General features: G+C 54.5%; 1 protein-coding gene across 2 annotated transcripts in view; it reads left to right on the forward strand.

Annotated features, from left to right (window-relative positions):
- PLCG1 (phospholipase C gamma 1) overlaps positions 1–21,017 on the forward strand; it is a 53,090-nt gene extending 32,073 nt beyond the window's left edge. The window contains exons 5-32 of one of the 2 annotated variants that reach the window (XM_054173756.1): positions 539–623; positions 1,366–1,449; positions 2,488–2,510; positions 3,259–3,349; positions 4,385–4,486; positions 5,227–5,345; positions 6,309–6,394; positions 6,686–6,806; positions 7,505–7,673; positions 8,115–8,237; positions 9,150–9,251; positions 9,456–9,643; positions 10,335–10,535; positions 10,994–11,113; positions 11,412–11,592; positions 11,927–12,004; positions 12,930–13,033; positions 13,283–13,379; positions 13,475–13,544; positions 14,097–14,254; positions 14,732–14,828; positions 15,346–15,570; positions 16,418–16,566; positions 18,853–18,967; positions 19,143–19,304; positions 19,566–19,654; positions 20,268–20,455; positions 20,828–21,017. In XM_054173756.1, the coding sequence (XP_054029731.1) occupies positions 539–623; positions 1,366–1,449; positions 2,488–2,510; positions 3,259–3,349; positions 4,385–4,486; positions 5,227–5,345; positions 6,309–6,394; positions 6,686–6,806; positions 7,505–7,673; positions 8,115–8,237; positions 9,150–9,251; positions 9,456–9,643; positions 10,335–10,535; positions 10,994–11,113; positions 11,412–11,592; positions 11,927–12,004; positions 12,930–13,033; positions 13,283–13,379; positions 13,475–13,544; positions 14,097–14,254; positions 14,732–14,828; positions 15,346–15,570; positions 16,418–16,566; positions 18,853–18,967; positions 19,143–19,304; positions 19,566–19,654; positions 20,268–20,455; positions 20,828–20,870 (3,370 nt within the window). In that variant the 3' untranslated portion in view covers positions 20,871–21,017. The remainder of the gene's footprint in view (positions 1–538; positions 624–1,365; positions 1,450–2,487; positions 2,511–3,258; positions 3,350–4,384; positions 4,487–5,226; positions 5,346–6,308; positions 6,395–6,685; positions 6,807–7,504; positions 7,674–8,114; positions 8,238–9,149; positions 9,252–9,455; positions 9,644–10,334; positions 10,536–10,993; positions 11,114–11,411; positions 11,593–11,926; positions 12,005–12,929; positions 13,034–13,282; positions 13,380–13,474; positions 13,545–14,096; positions 14,255–14,731; positions 14,829–15,345; positions 15,571–16,417; positions 16,567–18,852; positions 18,968–19,142; positions 19,305–19,565; positions 19,655–20,267; positions 20,456–20,827) is intronic. The other variant, XM_054173757.1, reaches the window with a different exon arrangement.

Consider the following 21,017-nt stretch of genomic DNA (forward strand, 5'->3'; position numbering starts at 1 on the left):
GCACGACGTGGCAGCGCTGTGCCTGCAGCTAGGGGCTGACAATGACTTTTTTCCTCTCTTTAGGATAAAATTAGCAGGGACCAAACCACTTGCAAATCCTGCCCTCCTCCAGCAGACTATGGAGTGGGGTTTGAAAGGGATTTGGTCCCTTCCCAGCATCCGTCTTGGGGCACAGATACTTGAAAAAGTCCTCCTCCTTGGTTGTGCTTCAGCAGTAGGTGCCATGTGGCCATTGTGGCATCAGCCGAGGGTGCAGGGACTCACCCTGCAGTGCTGGGAGCTTGTTGGAGTGGTGTTTGCAGTTCCCTGTGGCGTACAAGCGCCTCTCTCTGCTCCCTGTGCACATCCAGAGATCATTGGGGTGCAAAACATTCTTCTGTTTTGCCTTTGGTTCCTACTCCAGCATCTTTCTGGGGTCATGTATCTGTTCTTGTGTGTGCCTGTGCCCCTTTGGGCATGTGATGTCCTGGTCCCAGGGTGAGACTCCTCCATCCCAGACCTCCTGAATGTGTTTCCCCTCTTTTCCCTGGTGAGCCAGGATCTCTGCCAAGGATCTGAAGAACATGCTGTCTCAGGTCAACTACCGGGTCCCCAACATGCGGTTCCTGCGGGAGAGGCTCACGGTGAGTGTGTGACTCCTCTGCTCTCCTGGTTCGTGCTGGGGACCCTTGGTAGCCTCTTACCTCCCTCTGAGCAAAACCTGGTGGTGATTAAACTCCCACAGTGTGTTTGCATATTGCAGAAGCTCCCAGCCTTTCCCGGGAGGGCCCCCACCCACAGCGGTGACTGAAGGAGTGCCAGCTCCCGCCGGCTGCCGCACCCCGGCCCCTTTGTGGCCACAACCCTCTTTTTGCCCCACCCTGCCTCCCCTGCTCCCCACATTTGTGCTGCCTGTGGTTGTGGGCTTTGTGCTGCTGGGGTAGAGTTCAGGAGGACAGGCAATGAGGCCAGCAGGTCCTTCATCCTGGATGCCTGACAAGCAGCCAACTGACAGCATCAGTCCAGGACCAGGAGTGAAGGCTCATCTCATGATGGCCAGCCACTGGGACCAGGGAATGATGGGTCTTGTAGCTTCCAGATACTTCAGATGCTCTCTGCATCAGAAACTTAAAGTGATCCCTTTGTAACTGTTCAAGCACTCAATAACTCTTCTGTCAGTGCTGTGGTGATGTGGGGCCTCAGGGAACTCACGTTAGGATGTGCCTGTGTCCAGGCACTATGGGGTCCCACTGACCAGAGCAGAGGTAGGAGGCAAAGTCTGGCCAGGCTTTGGTCTTTTCCTCCTCCTTCTTCTTCAGGAATTCTGGTGGGAGGAGACACTCCTTAGGCAGTGCAGTGTTGACCTCTGGTTGGTTTGTGCTGCAGGACGTGGAGCAGAGGAATGGGGACATCACCTACGGGCAGTTTGCACAGCTCTACCGCAGCCTGATGTACAGTGCCCAGAAAACGGTAAGAGCTGAATTCTCCAGGGCTGGGAAGTAGGGGAGAGACCACGTTTGTTACTGGGCAATCCCTCCTAATTGCCTTTTTAACCCTGCTGCCCTCACCTAATAGTTCTTTTCTCCTGCCTCAGAGCCAGGGATGACAGGGAAGTTCCTGCTTTAGGCTGGGTAGCACAGGACTGACAGGGATGGGGAGCTCTGTGTGTGAGCAACAGCTGTAGGAAAGCTGAGCTGCACAGTGCTGGTTTGCTGTCCTTGTCAGCTTCTCATCAATTTGTGCTTCCATATGCAGTAATGAGCTTCAGTGGGGCTGAAGGGATTGAGAAGAGTCCTGCAGAGAAGGACCTGGGGGTGCTGAGAAAGCTGGACATGAGCTGGCAATGTGTGCTTACAGCCCAGAGTCAGCCCTGTCCTGGGTGGACCCCCAGCAGTGAGGGCAGCAGGTGGAGGGAGGACATTCTGCCCCTCTGCTGTGCTCTGCTGAGACCCCACCAGCAGTGCTGGGACCAATTCTGGAATCCTCAGCACAAGAAAGAGATGGACCTGTTAGTGCAGGTCCAGAGAAGGCCACAGCCACGATGTGGGGGCTGGAAGCCCTGTTCTGTGAGGCCAGGCTGAGAGAGTTGGGCTTGTTCAGCCTGGAGAAGAGCAGGCTCCAGGGAGACCCTCTGGTAGCCTTGCAGTGCTTAAAGGGGCTCATAAGAAAGCTGGGGACAGACTTTTAGTCATGGATGTGGTAGTTTTCTGGTTACAACCCTAAGAAAGAGGTGATGGGTTTGAACTAAAAGAGGGAGATTTAGGCTAGATAGAAAGAAAAGACTTTTCACACTGCAAATGGTGAGACTCTGACCCAGGTTGGCCAGGCAGGTGGTAGATGTCCCATCCCTGGAAACACTGCAGGTCAAGCTGTTTGAGTCTCTGAACAAACTGCTCTAGCTGGACAGCTCTCTGCTGACTGCAGGGGGGTTGTACTAGCTGGCCTGTAAAGGCCCTTTCCAACCCAAAGCAGTCTGTGATTCTAACAGGTGTGGTTGTTCTTTTGCAGGTGGATGTCCCGTTCCTAGAAAGGTTGGTGACTCTCCATGTGTGTTGGGGCTGTTTGCTTTTACTCCATAACGTGTTCTGGTGCTGCAGCAGCATCCTGGGGAGGAGAGATGCTACACACCTCGTGCTTGCCACTGCACTGCTCCTGTTTTTGAACTGTGAATAAGCTGTAGACACTTCAGCTCAGGTCATTAAGGGCTCTCTCCCTCCCAGGCATCCTACTGAGATCCAGCTCAGGTCAGCCACCTCCTAAAATGGTCAACAATCACACCTGGAGCCATCTCCCAAAGGTTATCTCTATGCTTGGGTCTTTGAGATAATCAATTACAAACAGTTCCCTCCTGCATTCCTTGCCCTGCTTCCATGAGTCCATGTCCTCTGGATGCCTGCAGCCATGTCCTGTCTACAATCACCCCTTGACTGCCCTTCTCCTCCTTAGTTCTTTCCACTCCTGTACAAGGCAGGCCCTCTGTTTTGCACAAATCAGTCCCTCTGATGACTTTTGACACCCTTCATCAAAGTTCCAAGTTGTTGTACCCCTGGCAGTGAGAATCCTGGAGCAGCCCTTGGCTCTGAGATGGGGACATACAGTCTTAGCTGCTGTGTTGTGGCTGTCGTGCCCTCCTCGGCTCTCCCGCTCATCCTGCTCTGCTCTCGCAGCACTGCTTGCTTGGGGCACATCTTGCCTGCACAAGCCTTGTGGTGACTGCAGATGACATCTCACATGATGGTGGTAACAGCTGGTCATGATGTGCTGCATAAGTGACTGAAGCTTCCCTCTGCTTTTCAGGGGTGGAGAAAGGTCTGAGCACTTCAGGGTGTCGCTGCTGGACTTGCAGAAGTTCTTGCTGGAGTACCAGAGGGTGAGCTCAACACAGGCCCATGGGAGGGATGAGGGTGCAGGCACTGATATTGGTAGGGATCAGGTACTCCAAGGATGACCTTGCCGTGGAGCTGGGCTGATTTGGTCATCTCTGTGGCCTGGCACGGCCACAGCCTGAGAGCATCCTTCCAGGAGCAGGAGGTGAGGCAGGGAAAGCACTGCTGAGGGTAAACCTGGCCTCAGCCAGTCAGAAAAAGGAACAAAAGCAGAAGATCCTGAGGAGTGGAGATCCCGGGAGGGAGGAATTGGGCAGTAGAGATTTACCCTGTCTCTGTGACTTCCACTGGTACTGAGAGTTTCCAGCAGCTGAAATGTCATGGTTCATCCTGGCTGCCTGGGAGGTGCTGATCGATTCAGTTGTTGATGTTTCTATTTCCAAGCAATCTTAGGACATTCAGCAAGCACACCATGAACACTCAGCCATGCACATGGGTGCAAGCAGCACGTCTGTGGGCTGCACAGAGCCAAGCCTTGCTGGGCTTCTGTCTCATTGGTGGTCTCCTCCAAGAGAAGGGAAAGTGTGGGGCCTCCAGCTTTGCACCATCCTCCCCATCTCCTGCCACCATCTCTCTTCCCAAGCTGTGCAGCAAGCAGGGAGTTAACCAATGAAGGGACCCAGCTGTTTTCATGGCCTGAGGAAAGACATCCATGGAGAAAGAGAAGCAAAAGGAAGCTGAGCTGGCTTCTGCTGCTGAAGGAGCAGGGATGGCAGATGGGTGCAAAGGGGCTTTCAGAGAAAAAAAGTGCTTGGCACAGAGAAAATGAAGGCCACTTGGAAATGGGGCAGATGTCTGGAGTTGCATGTTCTCTGGCTGATGGTTGAATTCCTGGCAGAGGTGGTGGTCTTAAAAAACTTACTAGTTAAAGCTCTTAGTTGGATGAGTTGGACTTGATGATCTCAAGGGTCTTTTCCAACCTGGTTAATTCTATTCTATTCTAAATCTGAGCTGCTTGTGGGTTTGAATAATCCTTTCTGAAATGTTTTCTTTTTTATGGTCTCTCCTGGGGCTTGCAGGAGCTCTGGGCTGCAGATATCCTTCAGGTACAGGAATTCATGTTCAACTTTCTGAGAGACCCTCTGAGGGAGATCGACGAGCCTTATTTCTCCCTGGATGAAGTAAGACACCTTGAACACCAGCATGTGTGGAGGGGAGTGTGGCCTCCCCAGTGTGATGTGTGCTGTGGTGTGACAGCTCTGCTGCCCTCTGTCTTTGCTGTGGCATGGTGGTGCCTAAAGGATCGCAGCGCCTGTAAGCTGCAGTGCTGTCGGAAGCTGCAGTGCTGTAGGAAGCGAGTGTGGTGGGTCACTGTCTTGCACAAGAACTGGCTGATGAAGTGAGTGACTTCTGGGCTCTCATGTTGAATGTGTGCAGCTGGGAGAGCTCATCAGGCAGTTAATTTAGGGGAGGAAAGGGGCTGTGTTTGGCTTAGTGCCCCTTTTGGGGCATGTAAGGCTCTCTTCAAAGCAAGAAGAGCTGAAAACAAAAGAATGAAAACAACTGGAGATGACCATGTCACTGGCACTCTAGACCAGCTCCCACACAAAGGTCCCTTGACCCACATGGCCTTTGTGAGCTGCAAAATAAAAGGCAGAGCAATTCATCTGCCTCCAGCTGGGGCAGAGGATTTGTCCACAGATATCTGGCACAGCTCAGAGGAGAGGTGGCAGTGCCCAAGCCGTGGTTACTCGAGCAGGCTGGCTCGGGTAGCTGTGAGCTGTCCTGGTTGCCTTTGGCCAGTCTGAGCTGAGCTTAGCAAATGGCACCTGCCCCAGAGCTGCTGCCACCCAGGCTGAGATGTGTGTGAAGCTGAACCACTCCACATCATTAACATACACTTCTGTTTCTTCCTGAGCAGTTTCTCACCTTCCTGTTTTCCAAAGAGAACAGCATCTGGAACTCACAGCTGGACATGGTGTGTCCAGAGAACATGAACAACCCCCTCTCCCATTACTGGATCTCCTCCTCACACAACACGTAAGGCCTGGGGGATGGCTCACTCCACCTGTTTGCTCCTAGCATCCTCTTCCCCTGTGCCAGGGTGGGTTTCTCCTCAATTTGCCCAATCATAGTCTGGTTTGGGTGGGAAGGGACCTCTAAAGCTCATAGTCCTATGCCCCTGCAGTGAATAGGGGCATATTCAACTACAGCAGGTTGCTCAAAGCCCAAAACAACCTGGCCTGGAGTGTTTCCAGGGATGGGAACACCTGCTCATGGGTAGATGGGTCAAGCAGATTTTTCCAAACCAGGCTCAGTACATTGGAGACCTTCCTCTTGGTGCCCCAGTCCTCCATCCATTGTTTTACCATCAATGTTTTGCTCAGACCTTGTCAGCAGCATGCATCTGCACAGGCTGTGCTTTCCAGTCCCAGACTGGCACTGATGGTTTCTTGCCATTAGCAATGTCACCTTCCACACAGGACAGATGTAATAGAAACCTGGCAGGCTGAAATTGGCCATTTGCCATCTTTGCTGCTAGAAGAATCCTGCAGGAGCTGTTTGTTTGCAGACAAGCTCTGTCTCTGTTCCCTGTTTGTGGAAAGCAGTGGCAGCACTCAGCCCAGACCTGAAGGACCAAGAGCCTAAGCCAGCTGAGCAGGCTGGAGGGCAGGCAGCAAGCTCCTGTCTGCCTGCCTGAGCTGGTCTAACCCTGCTCTTGAGCTGCTTCTGCCTGGTACAGAGGGCTCTTTGTGGCATCAATGCTGATATCACTCTTTAAGGCTTATCTCAAGAGCCAGCAGCAAGGCTGGACCTCGGAGAAGTGCTTGCAGCACCTTGCAGCAGGAGCAGTGGAACTCCTCACTGGGGGCAGGTGGCAGGTCTGGGGGAAAATCCCTCTCACTGCTCCTTACATTGGAGAGGCAGGCCCATGCTGTCCCAGCAGACATCTCTGCCCATGGTGAGCATGCTGCCTTGCTGATATCTCCTCTCATCTGGAAGGTACCTGACGGGGGATCAGTTCTCAAGTGAGTCCTCACTGGAGGCCTACGCCCGCTGCTTGCGCATGGGATGCCGCTGCATCGAGCGTGAGTACCCTGAGCTGCTGCCTCTGCCTCTTTCATCCTGGTAGCTTGTGGTGGTCAGGGAGGGCTTTGCATGCCAGGCATGGGTAAAGGTTGATGTGGCAGGCTGTGCTGCAAGAGCTGGTGTTTGCTTTGTGGGACTGGGTGGGACATGCCCAAGCTTTTGGTCACCCAGAATGATTTGGACTTCCATCTTGCTCCTTTATCACCATCCAACATGTGCTTAGTGCTCTCCATCTCATGTCCATGTCCTGCTTGTCTTGGGGCTAAGTTTACCCCATGGGTCTCTTTCAGTGGATTGCTGGGATGGTCCTGATGGTATGCCAGTCATCTACCATGGACACACCTTAACCACCAAGATCAAGTTCTCCGATGTCTTGGTCACTATCAAGGAGCATGCCTTTGTCACCTCCGAGTGAGTACAGCAGGGACCTGGACTTCAGCTAGCAGAACTGCCAGGGAGGCTGAATGTGGCTAGAGCTGAGGCTGTAGCAAGGTGAAGCCCACCTTTACCCAGAGATCCAGCACAAGACTGTGCACCTGGGATCTGGTGGGAAGAAAGCATGTTGTTGTGTCTCCAGCCAAAGGCAGATTTCTCCCAGAAAAAGAATTGTAGGAGGGAAGCTTTGGTCTCTTCTCCCAGGCAACCAGTGACAGAATGAGAGGACACAGTCTCAAGCTGTTTAGGCTTGATCTTAGGAAGAAGTTCTTCACAGAAAGAGTGATTGGCCATTGGAATGGGCTGCCCAGGGAGGTGGTGGAGTCACTGTCCCTGGAAGTGTTTGAAATAAGACTGGATGAGGCACTTAATGTCATGGTTTAGTTGAGGAGATGGTGTTGGGTGATAGGTTGGACTTGATGATCTCAAAGGTCTTTTCCAACCTGGTTAAATCTGTGTAAACCTCAGTAAACATCAGTAGTCCTTCTCCACTCTATACCTTGCCAGCAGTGGTGGGGACACCCTGCTCTAGGTTACATTGAATGCTGAAGACAGCACAGGTCACTGTTGGTGCAGATTGCACGTTGAGAGGCTGTGCTTTGAAGTGAAGTTCAGAAGCTGTTGGTTCTATCCAGACACCATTCATGTTCTGAGAGCTCTTTCCCTTCTCCCAGTTTCCCTGTCATTCTGTCCATTGAGGACCACTGCAGCATTGCTCAGCAGAGGAACATGGCTCAGAATTTCAAGAAGGTTTTTGGAGACATGCTCTTGACCAAACCAGTAGATATTTCTGCTGATGGCCTTCCCTCTCCAAACCAGCTCAAGAGGAAGATTCTTATCAAGGTGAACTCCTTTCCCCAGCAAAGTCCTTTAAGTGGAGAGATAATGGGGGCTGAAAGGGGTGAGGATGTGGGACCAAGGGCATTCGTTTACTTCTGGAAGGGTTTGGCAGTGGCTGGGGTGGAAGTGGAGACCTGATGCTTAAAACAAAATGGAGGTGAAGAGCTCTCTTGCTTCAGAGCTGATGAGAAATGAGCTCATCAGCAGCTGGCTGCTGCCTTTCTTTGGATCTTGGGGACATTTGTATTTCTGATGCAGGAATCACCTCTGGGAAGAAAGGGTGGAACTTTGATCTCTGTGCCATGGATCTTACCTTAGCCCTTTTAGTGCAGAGGAATTCAGTGTAGCAGACCTGGAGTTTTGAGGTCATTCACCAGGAAATCTTTGCTGCTTTTTGGGCACCTGCTCCCCTCAAGGTGCTTGAACCACTCTCTCCTCCCACAGCACAAGAAGCTGGCAGAGGGCAGTGCTTACGAGGAGCTACCCACATCTGTAATGTACTCAGAGAATGACATCAGCAACTCCATCAAGAATGGGATCCTCTACTTGGAAGACCCCATCAATCACGTATGTCACTCTCACCATCATCCTGGGGGCTTCATCAGTGACATGGGAACTCTGTAAGGCATGTGTGGTGCTGAAAGGAAGGGCTGTGGTGCAAATGATCCAAGGGGCTGTTGGTCTGTCTTGTTTCCCAGGAGTGTCTGAAGGCTGGGGTGGGGGTTATGCTGGTTCTTTGGGATGCTCTTCCTCAGGCATCTCCTGTTGGCCCTTGTCAGACGCAGAAGGCTAAGCTAGAGGGAGCTGTGAGCCGAGGCACTGCAGCTGCTCTTGTGTAATCTCTGTAGCCTGCTAGCTCTTGCTGCAGGAAGTTCTGGTGGTGGCCTGCATTTCTAGACCTGCCTCCCACCGAGTGCCTACACACATAGCACACCAAACTAAATTAAAACAGGCACCCTGCCTTGTGAAGCACCAAGCAGCCATTGTCCTGTCTGCGTTTCCTTCTGCACAGCCCACTTCTTCAGCTGCATTGCAGTCATGTGTGAACCAAGCAGGTTTTAGGAAAACAGGAAAGTGCAGTGGTAAAGCTTCACAACCCCCTCTGATACCCTCACCTCTGAGAGTCCCCCGTGCTGAATCCATGCAGAGTGTTTTCCTCTTGTGTTGAATTGCTCTTCGTTTGGTCATCTCCTTCTAGTATGTCTTGAGGTGTTTGCAGCATGATCTCCAGTCCCTTTCTATGCAAGACCTGTCATGTGCTGGTTTTTCACTGCTGATAAATCCATGCTTAGGATCTGAGGGTTGACTTGGAAGCTTCTGTGACTCCACTGAAATCAGTGTTGCTGGTGACTATCCTTCACAAACTCAGCTGTCCCTCGCTGCTTGTGCTGATCAGGAGGCGAGGATCCTACATATAGTGGTGGGCCAGTTTGGTGCTTCCTCAGGAGATCTTCTAGCCCAGAGTTTGTCTCCTTGCAGGAGTGGAACCCACATTACTTTGTCCTGACCAGCAGTAAGATCTATTACTCTGGGGAGACAACCAGTGACCAAGGAAATGAGGATGAGGAAGAGCAAAAGGAGGTGAGGGCTGCCTTGCATGACAATGAGTTGTGGCCAAGGTACTGTGCATCTCCACTGGCAGCTGACTTGAGAGGGATGTCCTGTGATTGGAAGGGTGGGAGCTGCTTCAAGAACTCCCTGGTGCTGGTTGGAAGACCTCTGAGCAGAGCAGACACTACAAGCCTGCCATTGGTAAGACGAGGTGGTGGGTTTTCCCCCTGCCAGGTGAGCAACAGCACCGAGCTGCACTCCACAGAGAAGTGGTTCCATGGCAAGCTGGGAGCGGGGCGTGACGGGCGGCACATCGCAGAGCGGCTGCTGACAGAGTACTGCATCGAGACAGGGGCTCCTGACGGCTCCTTCCTCGTCAGGGAGAGCGAGACCTTCGTGGGAGACTACACCCTCTCCTTCTGGTGAGGGACACAGGTGTTAGCCTGCTGCTCCATGTTGCTCCTGGGCCAGCCTTCCTCTTGACACTGTCTTCAGTGGTAGGGTTCCAGGACACAGCAGCTGGAAAGTTTCTCCCCTTTTCCTGTGCCACAGCATCTGGTGCTGGACCGTGTCCATAGAAGGGCAACCAAGCTGGTGAAGTGTCTAGAGCACAAGTCTTGTGAGAAGTGGCTGAAGGAACTGGGGTTGTTCAGCCTGGAGGAAGGAGGCTGGTGGGAGACCTGGCTCTCTACAACTGTCTGAAAGGAGGTTGGAGCTAGGTGCAGTTTGGTCTCTTCTCCCAAGGAACAAGCAATAGGACAAGAAGAAATGGCCTCAAGTTGTGCCAGGGAAAGTTTTCTTTCCTGAAAGGGTTGTCAAGCCCAGGGCAGTGGTGGAGTCCCTGTCCCTGGAGGGATTGAAAAGCCATGTAGATGTGGTGCTGAGGGACGTGGTTTAATGGTGACCTGGCAGTGATGGGTTGGACTCAATGATCTTAAAGGTTTCTTCCAACCCAAACAATTCTATGATTCTATGTCAATGCACTGTCTCAGTGCAGAAGGGTCAAGTGCCTTAGAACCCTTGTGTGAGGAGTCTCCTGTGGGGCCCCACTAGAGAAGTGCCTGGGGCAGAATCTCCACAGTCAACTCTGTTTTCCCCCTCCCTCTTCCGCAGGCGCAATGGGAAGGTGCAGCACTGCCGCATCCACTCCCGGCAGGATGCTGGCAGCCCCAAGTTCTTCCTGACGGACAACCTGGTGTTTGACAGCCTCTACGACCTCATCACCCACTACCAGGAGGTGCCACTGAGGTGCAATGAATTTGAGATGAGGCTGACAGAGCCGGTGCCACAGACCAATGCCCATGAGAGCAAAGAGTGAGTGTGTGATTGAGTAGAGTGGGTTGTGTCCACTGGGCAGCTGGGACCACATGGGAAAACCTCCCAGGTCTTGATGGAATTCTTCCTTTCTGTGGCTCCCTGGTCCCCATCTGCTCCCCACAGAGCTCTATGTCACAGCAGCCATGCTTGCCAGCTTCATGGTTGATGGAGCTGGTTGTCTGGGAAGCTCAGTGCAAAGCAGGAAGTACTAGGCTTGGTTAGGATGCCTTCACCCATGCTGCTTGTCTCCAAATGGCTCTGTTCCCACCTGTCCCCCAGGAAGGAGAAGACAGCCCTGTTGCACCGTTTCATATATAATGTTCTCTGCTTTCTGTCCTCCTTGTGAGGCTTCAGGCAGCATTTTGTGGGCTGGAGGGGAAGCCAAGTGGCAGGGCAGAGGCGTGGGACGAGGTGGATGTGTGGAGCTGTGCACAGTGATGTGTCTTTCCTGCAAGGTGGTACCATGCCAGCCTGACGCGGGCCCAGGCTGAGCACATGCTGATGCGGGTGCCGCGCGACGGAGCCTTCCTGGTGCGCAAGAGGAGTGAGCCCAGCTCCTACGCCATCTCCTTCCGGTGCGTCTCTGGGAAGGGGGGTGGTGGGCTGGCAGCTGCAGCGCCTGAGCGAGCAGCAGAGGGGCCATCAGCGTGATGTGAGCCCTCCCAGAGCTCTTCTCGCTCCTGGATGGTCCTGGATAAGTCTCACAGCCCTTTGAGAGCCTTTAGGACTCTGCTTCTCCTCCCATCTTCTGTGGGAGGTGGCTGTGCTCAGCAGCCAGCCTGGGAGCACCTTTCTGCTTGGGTGTCTCTGTTTTGGCTGAGACCTTCTCTTGCCAGGTGCTAAGGGGCTTCTTTCTGCCTTTCCACCCATCAGGGCGGAAGGGAAGATCAAACACTGCCGAGTGCAGCAGGAGGGCCAGACTGTGCTGCTTGGCAACTCCGAGTTCGAGAGCCTGGTGGACCTGATCAGCTACTATGAGAAGCACCCTCTGTACCGCAAGATGAAGCTGAGGTACCCCATCAACGAGGAGACGCTGGAGAAGATAGGGACAGCGGTGAGTGTGGGTGGCTGTTGGAACAGAGAAGCTAAAGGATGATGGACAGGTGTGTCTTGAGCTGGTGCCTTGAAGTGGTGTTGTGTGAGCCATCTCTGTGCTTCACAGCCGCATCTCTTGGGGCTCCATGCCCTGCTGCAAACAGCTACTAGTTGGGGTGGGATTTGTGGCTGCCCCTCTGACGCAGGTCAGTAGGGAGTGTGAGCTTAGGCATGTTTGCTGTGTGCAGTGTCATCTTTGATCTCCTTTCTTCCCTACCTTCCCTTCTTCCTCCCTACCTCCTCCAAGGTTCTGCACAGCCACAGTTGTCACCACTGGCACTTTGCTTTGACAGGAGCCGGACTATGGAGCCCTTTATGAGGGACGCCACCCTGGGTTCTACGTGGAAGCCAACCCCATGCCCACCTTCAAGGTACACTGTCACTACTTGGCATGAAACAACCTGCAGAGCCTGAGGGTGTAGCAAGCATCTCTTCATTTTCCAAGAGCTGTATTATTTTACACACCCAGTTTTAGACCATGCAGGAGGACATGCACTAGGCTGAGCCCGAAGGTTCCCAGGCTGGGCTCCCTCTTGTTCTGAGCTCTCCAAACTAAACCCATCCATGGCTCCAGCCCAGAGGAAAATGCCTGTGCAGAACCATACCTGACCTTTGACCTCTGGCCTGGCAGAAATGGGGGACTTGATTTGTTCTGCAAGGGTCACTAAGGTCTGGCAGCAGGGTTGGATGCTGCCTGCACACAACATTGCCTCACAGCCCCAGCAAACAGTGGGAGGTGACCTCTCCTCAAGGCAGGGGATTCTACCACTCCACTCTGGTGAGAGCCCTCCTGCAATGCTGTGGCCAGCTCTGGAGTGCTTAGCACAGGAGAGACATGGACCTCTTTGAGCTAGTCCAGAGGAGGCCACAGAAATGATCAGAGGGTGGGAACCCCCCTGCTGGAGTTGTTCAGCCTGGAGAAGGCTCCAGGGAGGCCTTTCAGTACTTAAAGGGGCCGATAAGAAAGATGGGGACAGACTTTGTAGCAGGGCCTGTTGTGACAGGACAAGGGGTGATGTTTTTAAATTAAGAGGGAGATTCAGACTGGGTAGAAGGAAGAAATTATTTTATGCTGAGTGTGGTGAAGCACTGGCCCAGGTTGCCCAGAGAGGTAGATGCCCCATCCCTGGAAGTGGGGCTCCAAGCAACCTGCCCTAGTTGCAGTTGTCCCTGCTGAGTGCAGGACTAGATGCAGTCCCTTCCAACCCAAACTGTTCTATGTTTCTTTGATGCTGTGGGTTTGTTGTCTGTGTGGCTATCCACTGCCTGGCCTCATGGGACCCCTCCTCATTGCAGTGTGCAGTCAAAGCCCTGTTTGACTACAAGGCACAGCGGGAGGACGAGCTCACCTTCACCAAAAACGCCATCATCCAGAATGTGGAGAAACAGGAGGGAGGCTGGTGAGTTGGTCCTGGGCTTCCTTTTTCTCTTGAGGACACCATCAATCCTTGGTGTCACCATCCAGACAGAGCTGTGTCTCCTCTAGGCCTGGCTCTGGTCAGGGATTGTCCACTAGCTGCACAGCCCCAAAGCCTCATGAACCCTAAAAGCAGATCGTGGAGGAGGAGCTGCCTGTCACCCATAGCCCCCAGTCAGGATGCTCTGGGTTCCTGTGGTGGGTGCTGATGCTGCCCCTCCCTCTCTTCCAGGTGGAGAGGAGACTATGGTGGCAAGAAGCAGTTGTGGTTCCCTTCCAACTACGTAGAGGAAATTACTGGTCCCAGTAGCCTGGAGCCGGAGCGGGAGGTGAGTGTGTGCCCGAGCCGGCCAAGGAGGGCTGGAGGGGAGAAGTGCCCAGCACCGTGCCCAGCACCATCCTGCCTGTGCTTCATTCCCAGCAGCAGCTGGATGAGAACAGCCCCCTGGGGGACCTGCTTGGAGGTGTCCTGGATGTGCCCTCCTGCCAGATTGGTGAGTGCCATGGAAGGGTGGAGAACTGGAGGGTGTTATGGCCATTTGTGTATCTCCTGGGCTGCAGGGCTTTGGTCTCCATCTGTCTCTAGACACCTTGGTGCCTTCTGCAAGTGAACACCAGCATATAGTGTGTGCTTGTCAGGCAGTGGCATGCTCTGCTGCTGCTCCTGGGTGCTGGCTGAAGTGGGTCCCATCTGCAGCTACCTGCTGTCCCTCAGCTCCCCAAAGCCCATAGGACATTGTGCTCCAGATGGTTGTTGCCACCTGGACTCTTCAGGGCACAGAGTAAAGAAGATGTAGGAATGGGAGGAAGAGGGCATCACAAAGGCCCCATGAGGCTTCTCAGCCCCCTCAGGATACACTCTGCATCCTCAACTATCACTTCCTGAGCTCTGTTACCTCTGGTGACCAGAAGTGGAAGCTCCTCCTCTTAGCTTAATAGTCCCGGGGCAGCCACACGAGTTCCTCAGTGCCTGTCCCCGCTGTGGTGTGAGAGACTTGGCTCAGCATCCGCTTGTGACCTTGCCCTCTGCCCCTGTCTCCCCACAGCCATCCGCCCCGAGGGCAAGAACAATCGCCTCTTCGTCTTCTCCATCAGCATGGCCTCCGCCTCGCGCCTCTCCCTCGACGTGGCAGCCGACACCCACGAGGACCTGGTGGACTGGGTGAAGAAGATCCGGGAGGCAGCCCAGACGGCGGACGCCCGGGTGAGCCTGCACAGCTCTTGGCAGGGGAGAGGCCTCCTTGCCAAAGCCTGGGTCACCAAGGAGGCTGAGGGTGGTGGTGGGGCAGAGCAGTTACAAAGCCAGAGCCGTCTTTGGCAATACAGCAAGGGGCAGTGGCTTGAGAGGCTCAGGCTGAGCAGCTGTGAGGACTGGTCCGTAGGGAGGGTGTTGTAGCCTTGGGAGGAGGGTGAGGCGACAAGGCTCAGTTACAAGGCCATGGCTGCCCTGCTCCTGGTGTGCCAGTCCTGCTCCAGTTGGCAGATGGGACTCACCAAGAGCCCTACCTATCCCATGGGTGCTTTTATAGTGTGCCCCCATGCAGAGCTGCTCATGACTGCCATAGCATGGGCAGGAGCAGCCACATCAGACCAGCACTGCTGTTGACTGTAGTTGGTGACCTGGTTATCCAGTGCTGCCGCTTTCTACCTGACCCTGACACATCTCTCCCTCTCTTGGCAGCTCTCTGAAGGGAAGATGATGGAGAGGAGGAAGAAGATTGCCCTGGAGCTTTCAGAGCTGGTGGTCTATTGCCGACCTGTGCCCTTCGATGAAGAGAGTGAGCATCTGCTGGTCTGGTGGCCACTGCAGGCAGGGACCATGGCACTGCAGACCCCATGGTGTGCCCCAGGGTGCTGCTTTGGCTAGAGCTCAGCAGATGGCAGGTGTCCAAAGCAAGCTGGAAGAGGATTCCATTGGAGCTGCAGAAATGTCTTACAGAGGGTGGAAGTTCCCTTCCCCATCCCTCTGTTGCTGGGACCTGTCACCATCCAGAGCAACTGCTGAGGGAATGGTGCTGTGAACCATCATGTCCAATCACCAAGAGCAGTTTCAGTGCTTTCAGACATCCACGCTGGGCACCTAGCAAACATCTGCTGGGGCAGAGCAGGGCCTGCACAACCTGATGATGGTGGCTGAGCCATGGTGGGAGAGGATGGCATTAGAATAGAATTAACCAGGTCCAGAGTCCAACCTATCATCCAACACTATCTAATCCACTAGGAAGGGGCCTGGGATGGTTGAAGTGTCTGGAAAGGGAGAGTGCTCCAGGCTTACATTGCACTGTCTCCTCCCAGAGATTGGCACAGAGAGGGCCTGTTACCGTGACATGTCCTCCTTCCCTGAGACCAAGGCAGAGAAGTATGTCAACAAGATCAAAGGCAAGAAGTTCCTGCAGTACAACCGCCTGCAGCTCTCCCGCATCTACCCCAAGGGCCAGCGCCTGGACTCCTCCAACTACGACCCCCTGCCCATGTGGATCTGTGGCAGCCAGCTGGTAGCACTCAACTTCCAGACCCCAGGTGAGGGCAGCAGGCAGGGAAGGGGGGCAGGCTCCTGGGGTACCTGCACCTGCCTGCACCCCTGCTAGCCTGATTCTGGTGAACAGGGGGTTCTAGGGAGGGGCTCTGGGTCTAGAAGGGGCTCTGCAGGGAGCAGAACCTGATGTCCAGGCCTGTGCTTTCCACAGTGGTGATGTGTTCTGGAGGGCTGGATTGACCTGGGCTGAGGCAGGAGGCTGTGGGGCCACAAGAACAAGATGTAACAAAGGAAGTAGGGAGCTCCTCCATGGTCCTTGGTGGCAGAGTGGGCAGGGGATGTACGAAAGGGGACAGGGCAGCCCCAGCTCTGGGACGCTGGCTAGTTGTGGGTTCTCGAGTCAAACTCACTGCTTTGCTCATCCCTCCCCAGCTTCCCCTCCTGCTTCTGCCATGCAGCCAAGCCTTCCCCTTCCCCTTTCCCTGGCCCTTGCCAAGCCCTGCTGTGAGCCTGCTCAGCTCACCAACCCACCAGAAACCTACCTGCCTCTTTTTTCCTGATGGAGTTTTCATTCCTGTTGGGAATTGAAGCATCTCACAGGGCTTGGCAAACGCTAGAGCCAGCACAAAGAAAGCTGAAATTAGAGGGAGGTGACCCCTGGAGCCCTGGAGCCCTGGGTAGTTGGGTAGATCATGCCTGAGAAAGTCTTCCCATGGCCCAAGCACATGTACAGGCTGCAGTGAGGTTATGGCATCGCAGTGAGTCATTGCCAAGTGATGAGCCAGGTCCCTTTGCAAAGGTCTTCACATGAGGCACCAATAACCTCCAGTGCTCTGGCTTGCGGAAAGGGCACAAGGTCTCTTCTCTCCATCTCCTGCCTGTGCTCTCCAGACAAGCCCATGCAGATGAACCAGGCCCTGTTCATGTCCAGTGGGCAGTGTGGGTACGTCCTGCAGCCAGCCAACATGAGGGACGACCTCTTCGACCCCTTCGACAAGAGCACGCTGCGGGGCCCGGAGCCACTCTCCATCTCCATCGAGGTCAGTGCTTCATCCCAGCCTGGCAGCGGGTCCAGGAGGTTGCACCAAGCTTAGCTGACAGGATGGGTTTTGCTGGGTTCCTGACCTCTGCAGCCACTCCTCACCTTACCCCTCAGCCTGTGCTTAAGAGCTTGGAGAGCCCTCACTGAAGGGGGAGCCCCATGGGTGCTGCTGAGGGAAGCCATCCTGGGTGCCTGGAGAGGAGGAACAGGAGCAGTCCTGGATGCTCCTCCCGGGACCCCTCCTGGCCAGAGCCCAGTGCCGGCAGGTGGCATCCACGAGCTGCAGAGGTGACATCCCTGTCCCTGGAGCTTGGCCAGGACAGCCTGAGTGCAGGGTGGTTTCAAACTGGGTAACACAGGAGCTGTGCCTTGTTCCCTCCTTGTCACTGAGTTGCTCTGGACTCCACACTACTGACCTTACTATGTTCCCCTCCCTCTTGGGAAGGTGCTCAAAGTCAGAATGGACTATTTAGCCCTTTTCTGTGTTGCACTGCTAGTGATTGAGAGCCACAGTAATGAGGCTAGGGCAGGAGCCCCTCTGCTGTGAGGACAGGATGAGAGAGTTGAGGTTGTTCAGCCTGGAGGAGAGAAGGCTCCACAGGGACCTTCTTGTGGCTTTTCAGTACTTAAAGGGACCAATAAGAAGATGGGGACAAACTTCATGGCAGGGCCTGTTGTGACAGGACAAGAGGTGATTGTTTCCAACTAGAAGAGGGATTTAGATGAGAGAAGGAAGACATTTTTTTATGCTGAGTGTGGTGAGAGCCTGGCCCAGGCTGCCCGGAGAGGTGGTAGAGGCCCCATCCCTGGAAGTGTTCAAGGACAGGTTGGACTGGGCTCTGAGCAACCTGTTCTAGATGCAGATGTCCCTGCTGACTATAGAAGAGCTGGAGCAGATGATCTTTAAAGGTCTCTTCCAACCCAAACTGTTTCCTGACTCTATGATAAGAGGACAGGGGGCTGCCAGTGGGGTGTACCACAGGACAGACTGCAGATGCTCACTGAAGCTTTTTATTCCCAGGTGGTGGGACTGGGGCTGAACCATTCCTGTGTCATCTCAGGGAGTCACACAACAAAGGCTCTGCAGGGCTGTGGAACAGCTCACCAGACAAGGCTCCTGCAGGAATGGGGAAGGGCACAGCTATGCCAAACCAGACTGCTGTCAGGTTTGGACTAGTGGCTGTCTCACTAGCCTGTACAGGCATTCCTAGACAGCTCAGAGCCAAGCTATTTACCTGTTGGTCAGCAGTGTCCTCTGCACATTCCCTTGTCTCAAGCAGACCTTGGGGAGAAGGCAGCTTTGCTCCTGCTCACAGGTTTCTGACAACATGCACAGACTGCACCTCCTTGGAGACCACCTCACATTTGGACTGACCCCACCTCAGAGAGCCACTGCCCTACTCAGGGAAGAACCCCATCATGTCCCATGAACCCCATATCCACCATCTCCTTAAAAAAATCCCTGTTTTCCAAGCTGTTGCTGGTGGGGGGGGTCTGCAGCTGCAACCAGCAGCTATCAGGAGTCACTGTGCCACAGCCTATCCCCGTCTCCTTTAAGAGACGGGCTGAGCCTTTTGTCCTCTGGCAAAACTGCCCCATGTCCCCACCAAAGCCAGCTTTCACGGATGGTGAAGCTGTCTGGAGCCCAGCATGACTCAAAGCACATGATCCAGTGTTGGCAGCACGTCCTTCCCTGCAGGAGCAGCGTGCCGCCAGCGCTCTGCAGTGACATATGGCCGCTGGCAAGAGGGAGCTGGGCTGGCGTTCTCCTGCGAGGAAGCCGGTTGCATTTGTGCTGAGCACAGGCTGTGCTAGGAACAGGAGGCAGAGCAGCAGTGGAGAGCAGCTCCTTTTCGTGCTCCAGCCAAGGCAGGAAGGCTGAGAGGTTTTGACAAGGAGGAGGGGGTCTAGGCCAGCTCTCCAGGCAGGGGAAGGTGATTGGGCTTTGGCAGCCCAGCTCCAGCTTGGCAGAATGGGAGAGGGATGCTGTGGTCCCAGGTCTGGCTGTGCAGGTGGCAGACACAAACCTGGGGCAGGTCAGCTGGCTTGCTTTTTTGATGGCTTCTAAGTCCAACTGGTGAGCAGGATCAGCACAGCAGCTTCCAGGGGTAGGAGCTGCTTCTCTCCAAGAGGCAGGCTGGGCCAGGCTGGCTGTCAGGGTCTCTTCTCTCTCCAGTTATCTGAGCCAGGGTGCTTTAGTTGGAAAGAAAATGTCTTGGTATGCAAACACATCTTTTTGCCTTTGCTCTCATCTCTTACCAAGCCTCTCCTGCTCTCTGCCCAGGTCCTGGGGGCCCGGCACCTCCCCAAAAATGGAAGGGGAATTGTTTGCCCTTTTGTGGAGGTGGAGGTGTCTGGCGCCGAGTACGACAACGCCAAGCAGAAAACAGAGATCGTGGGTGAGTGGGGCACGGAAGGCAAGGGAGAGGGCGGCACCACCACTCCTGACCATGCTTTGAGCCATGGGCACTGCCGCAAAGCCCGGCCCTGGGATGGGGGCTGTCCATGAGCTCAGCACCAGCCATGGTGGGCTCTGCAGGGGCTGCCCGCTGACCACAGTGTTTCTCTTGGTAGCGGACAACGGCCTGAACCCTCTCTGGACCCCGAAGCAGTTCCACTTTCAGGTCAGCAACCCTGACTTTGCCTTCCTCCGCTTCGTGGTCTACGAGGAGGACATGTTCAGCGACGAGAACTTCCTGGCTCAGGCCACCTTCCTGGTGAAAGGCTTGAAGACTGGTAAAGTGCTGGGGGAAGCGGGGAGAGGGTGGTCCTCACCAGTTTGCTAATTGCTGAGTTTCATGGGAGGACACTGTCAGTCCCCAGGCTGGCTCAGTTCCTCCTGTCCCCATGCCAGGTCAAATCCACAACCAGGTAAAGGAAGAAGCCATTTTCTAACATCCCTCATGGCCAACAGCCACGTGGGAGAAGCTGGGGGAGTTGGAGACGACCTCTTTGAGTTCTGTGCCGTGAGTGACACCAGGCCTCTCTCTGCTGTAGGTTTCCGAGCTGTACCCTTGAAGAACAACTACAGTGAGAACCTGGAGCTGGCTTCACTGCTTGTCAAGATAGACATTTTCCCTAGCAAGGTGAGGCTAGGCCATGCAGGGGAAGGTGACCGTGCCACAGGGCTGAGGAGCAAAGGCAGTGAGTGCTGCCTGCTGCTGCCCACTGCCCTGCTCTGCTCACCCTGCAGCAGTCAATGCAGAGAAGCTCAGCATTTACCTGGCTTGAGTGTGTGCAGGACAGTTGAGTTTTCAGCACTGCTCTGCAGGGATGCATAGAGGGCTAGTGGGATAAGAAGCACTGGGCTGGCCTCCTGCAGTGAGCTGGGGCAGTTCAGGCAGGGTCCTGCCTGGGCTCTGGTTAACTTGCATGGAAATCCCTTCAGGCAAAGCTGAATGGGGCAGATTTACTCTCAGTCCCTGTTTGTGCTGCAGCGAAGTTGTAGCTGAGCATCATGGAGCCTGGTTAGCTCAGGGCTGTCCATATTGGCATGAGTGGAGGGCAGGGATCCTTCAGAGGCAGATGTTTCTGCTATTTGTTTTGTTTAAAATGATGCTGGAGCCAGCTACACACTGCAACCCCCAAGCCCTCTGGCCACCCTGTGTGGCAGCTCGCCAGCAGCCAGGTCCTTTGTGAGACCTACACTCAGACATCTCAAGCCCTTTCCTACTGTATTTTTTTCTCTCTTGATGCAAGCAGGAGAATGGTGAAATAAACCTCTTCAGTGCTTCAGCCCTACGGGACCGAGCAGGGGATGCTTCCAGCCAGCTGCTGGCAAGCAGAGGCAGAGAGGGGTCCTTTGAGTCTCGGTACCAGCAGCCCTTTGAGGACTTCCGTGTGCCACAGGAGCAGCTGGCTGATCACTTTGAGAGCCGGGAGCGAAGGTAGGCCAGGGCTCTTGGAGCTCTTCCCTGCATGAGACCTGTTCCATCCAGCTCCCCCCTGCCAGCATTTAGTCTCCTCCATGAAGGCAGCTAAACACAGCCTGCCATTAACCCAGAGGGGAGCTGCAGCCGTGTTTACTGCATGGAAACCCTGAATTTCAGTGTGAAAGTTGCACCAAGCTGCAGGGCAGTCTTTGCTCTGGAGTCTATGGGAGTGGGGTAGGGACAAGGAGCTGCCACGCCACGGTTCGTGATGCTTTCCCTGGGTGAGGGGAGGATGCTAAGCCCCTGCTTTGCAACTTGGGGCAGCTTTGACCCCACTACAGCATCCCAGGCCATCCTGAGCTGTGTCCTGTCTGTGTCCCCTTGCAGGGTACTGCGGAGGACCCGGGTCAATGGGGACAACCGGCTGTAGCCCATCTGGGCGGGCGAAAGCACCTCCAGTGCTGGTGAATCTCACGGCACGCTGTGAACTGGTTTCTATGGAAACGGCACTGCTATGGCCTACTTTCAGGCAGCTTTTCCAGTTTCTCTGCTGAAGTGTGTTCCAGCAGAGAACTAA

This window comes from Dryobates pubescens, chromosome 26 (assembly GCF_014839835.1).
Source record: "Dryobates pubescens isolate bDryPub1 chromosome 26, bDryPub1.pri, whole genome shotgun sequence".
Taxonomy (NCBI): domain Eukaryota; kingdom Metazoa; phylum Chordata; class Aves; order Piciformes; family Picidae; genus Dryobates; species Dryobates pubescens.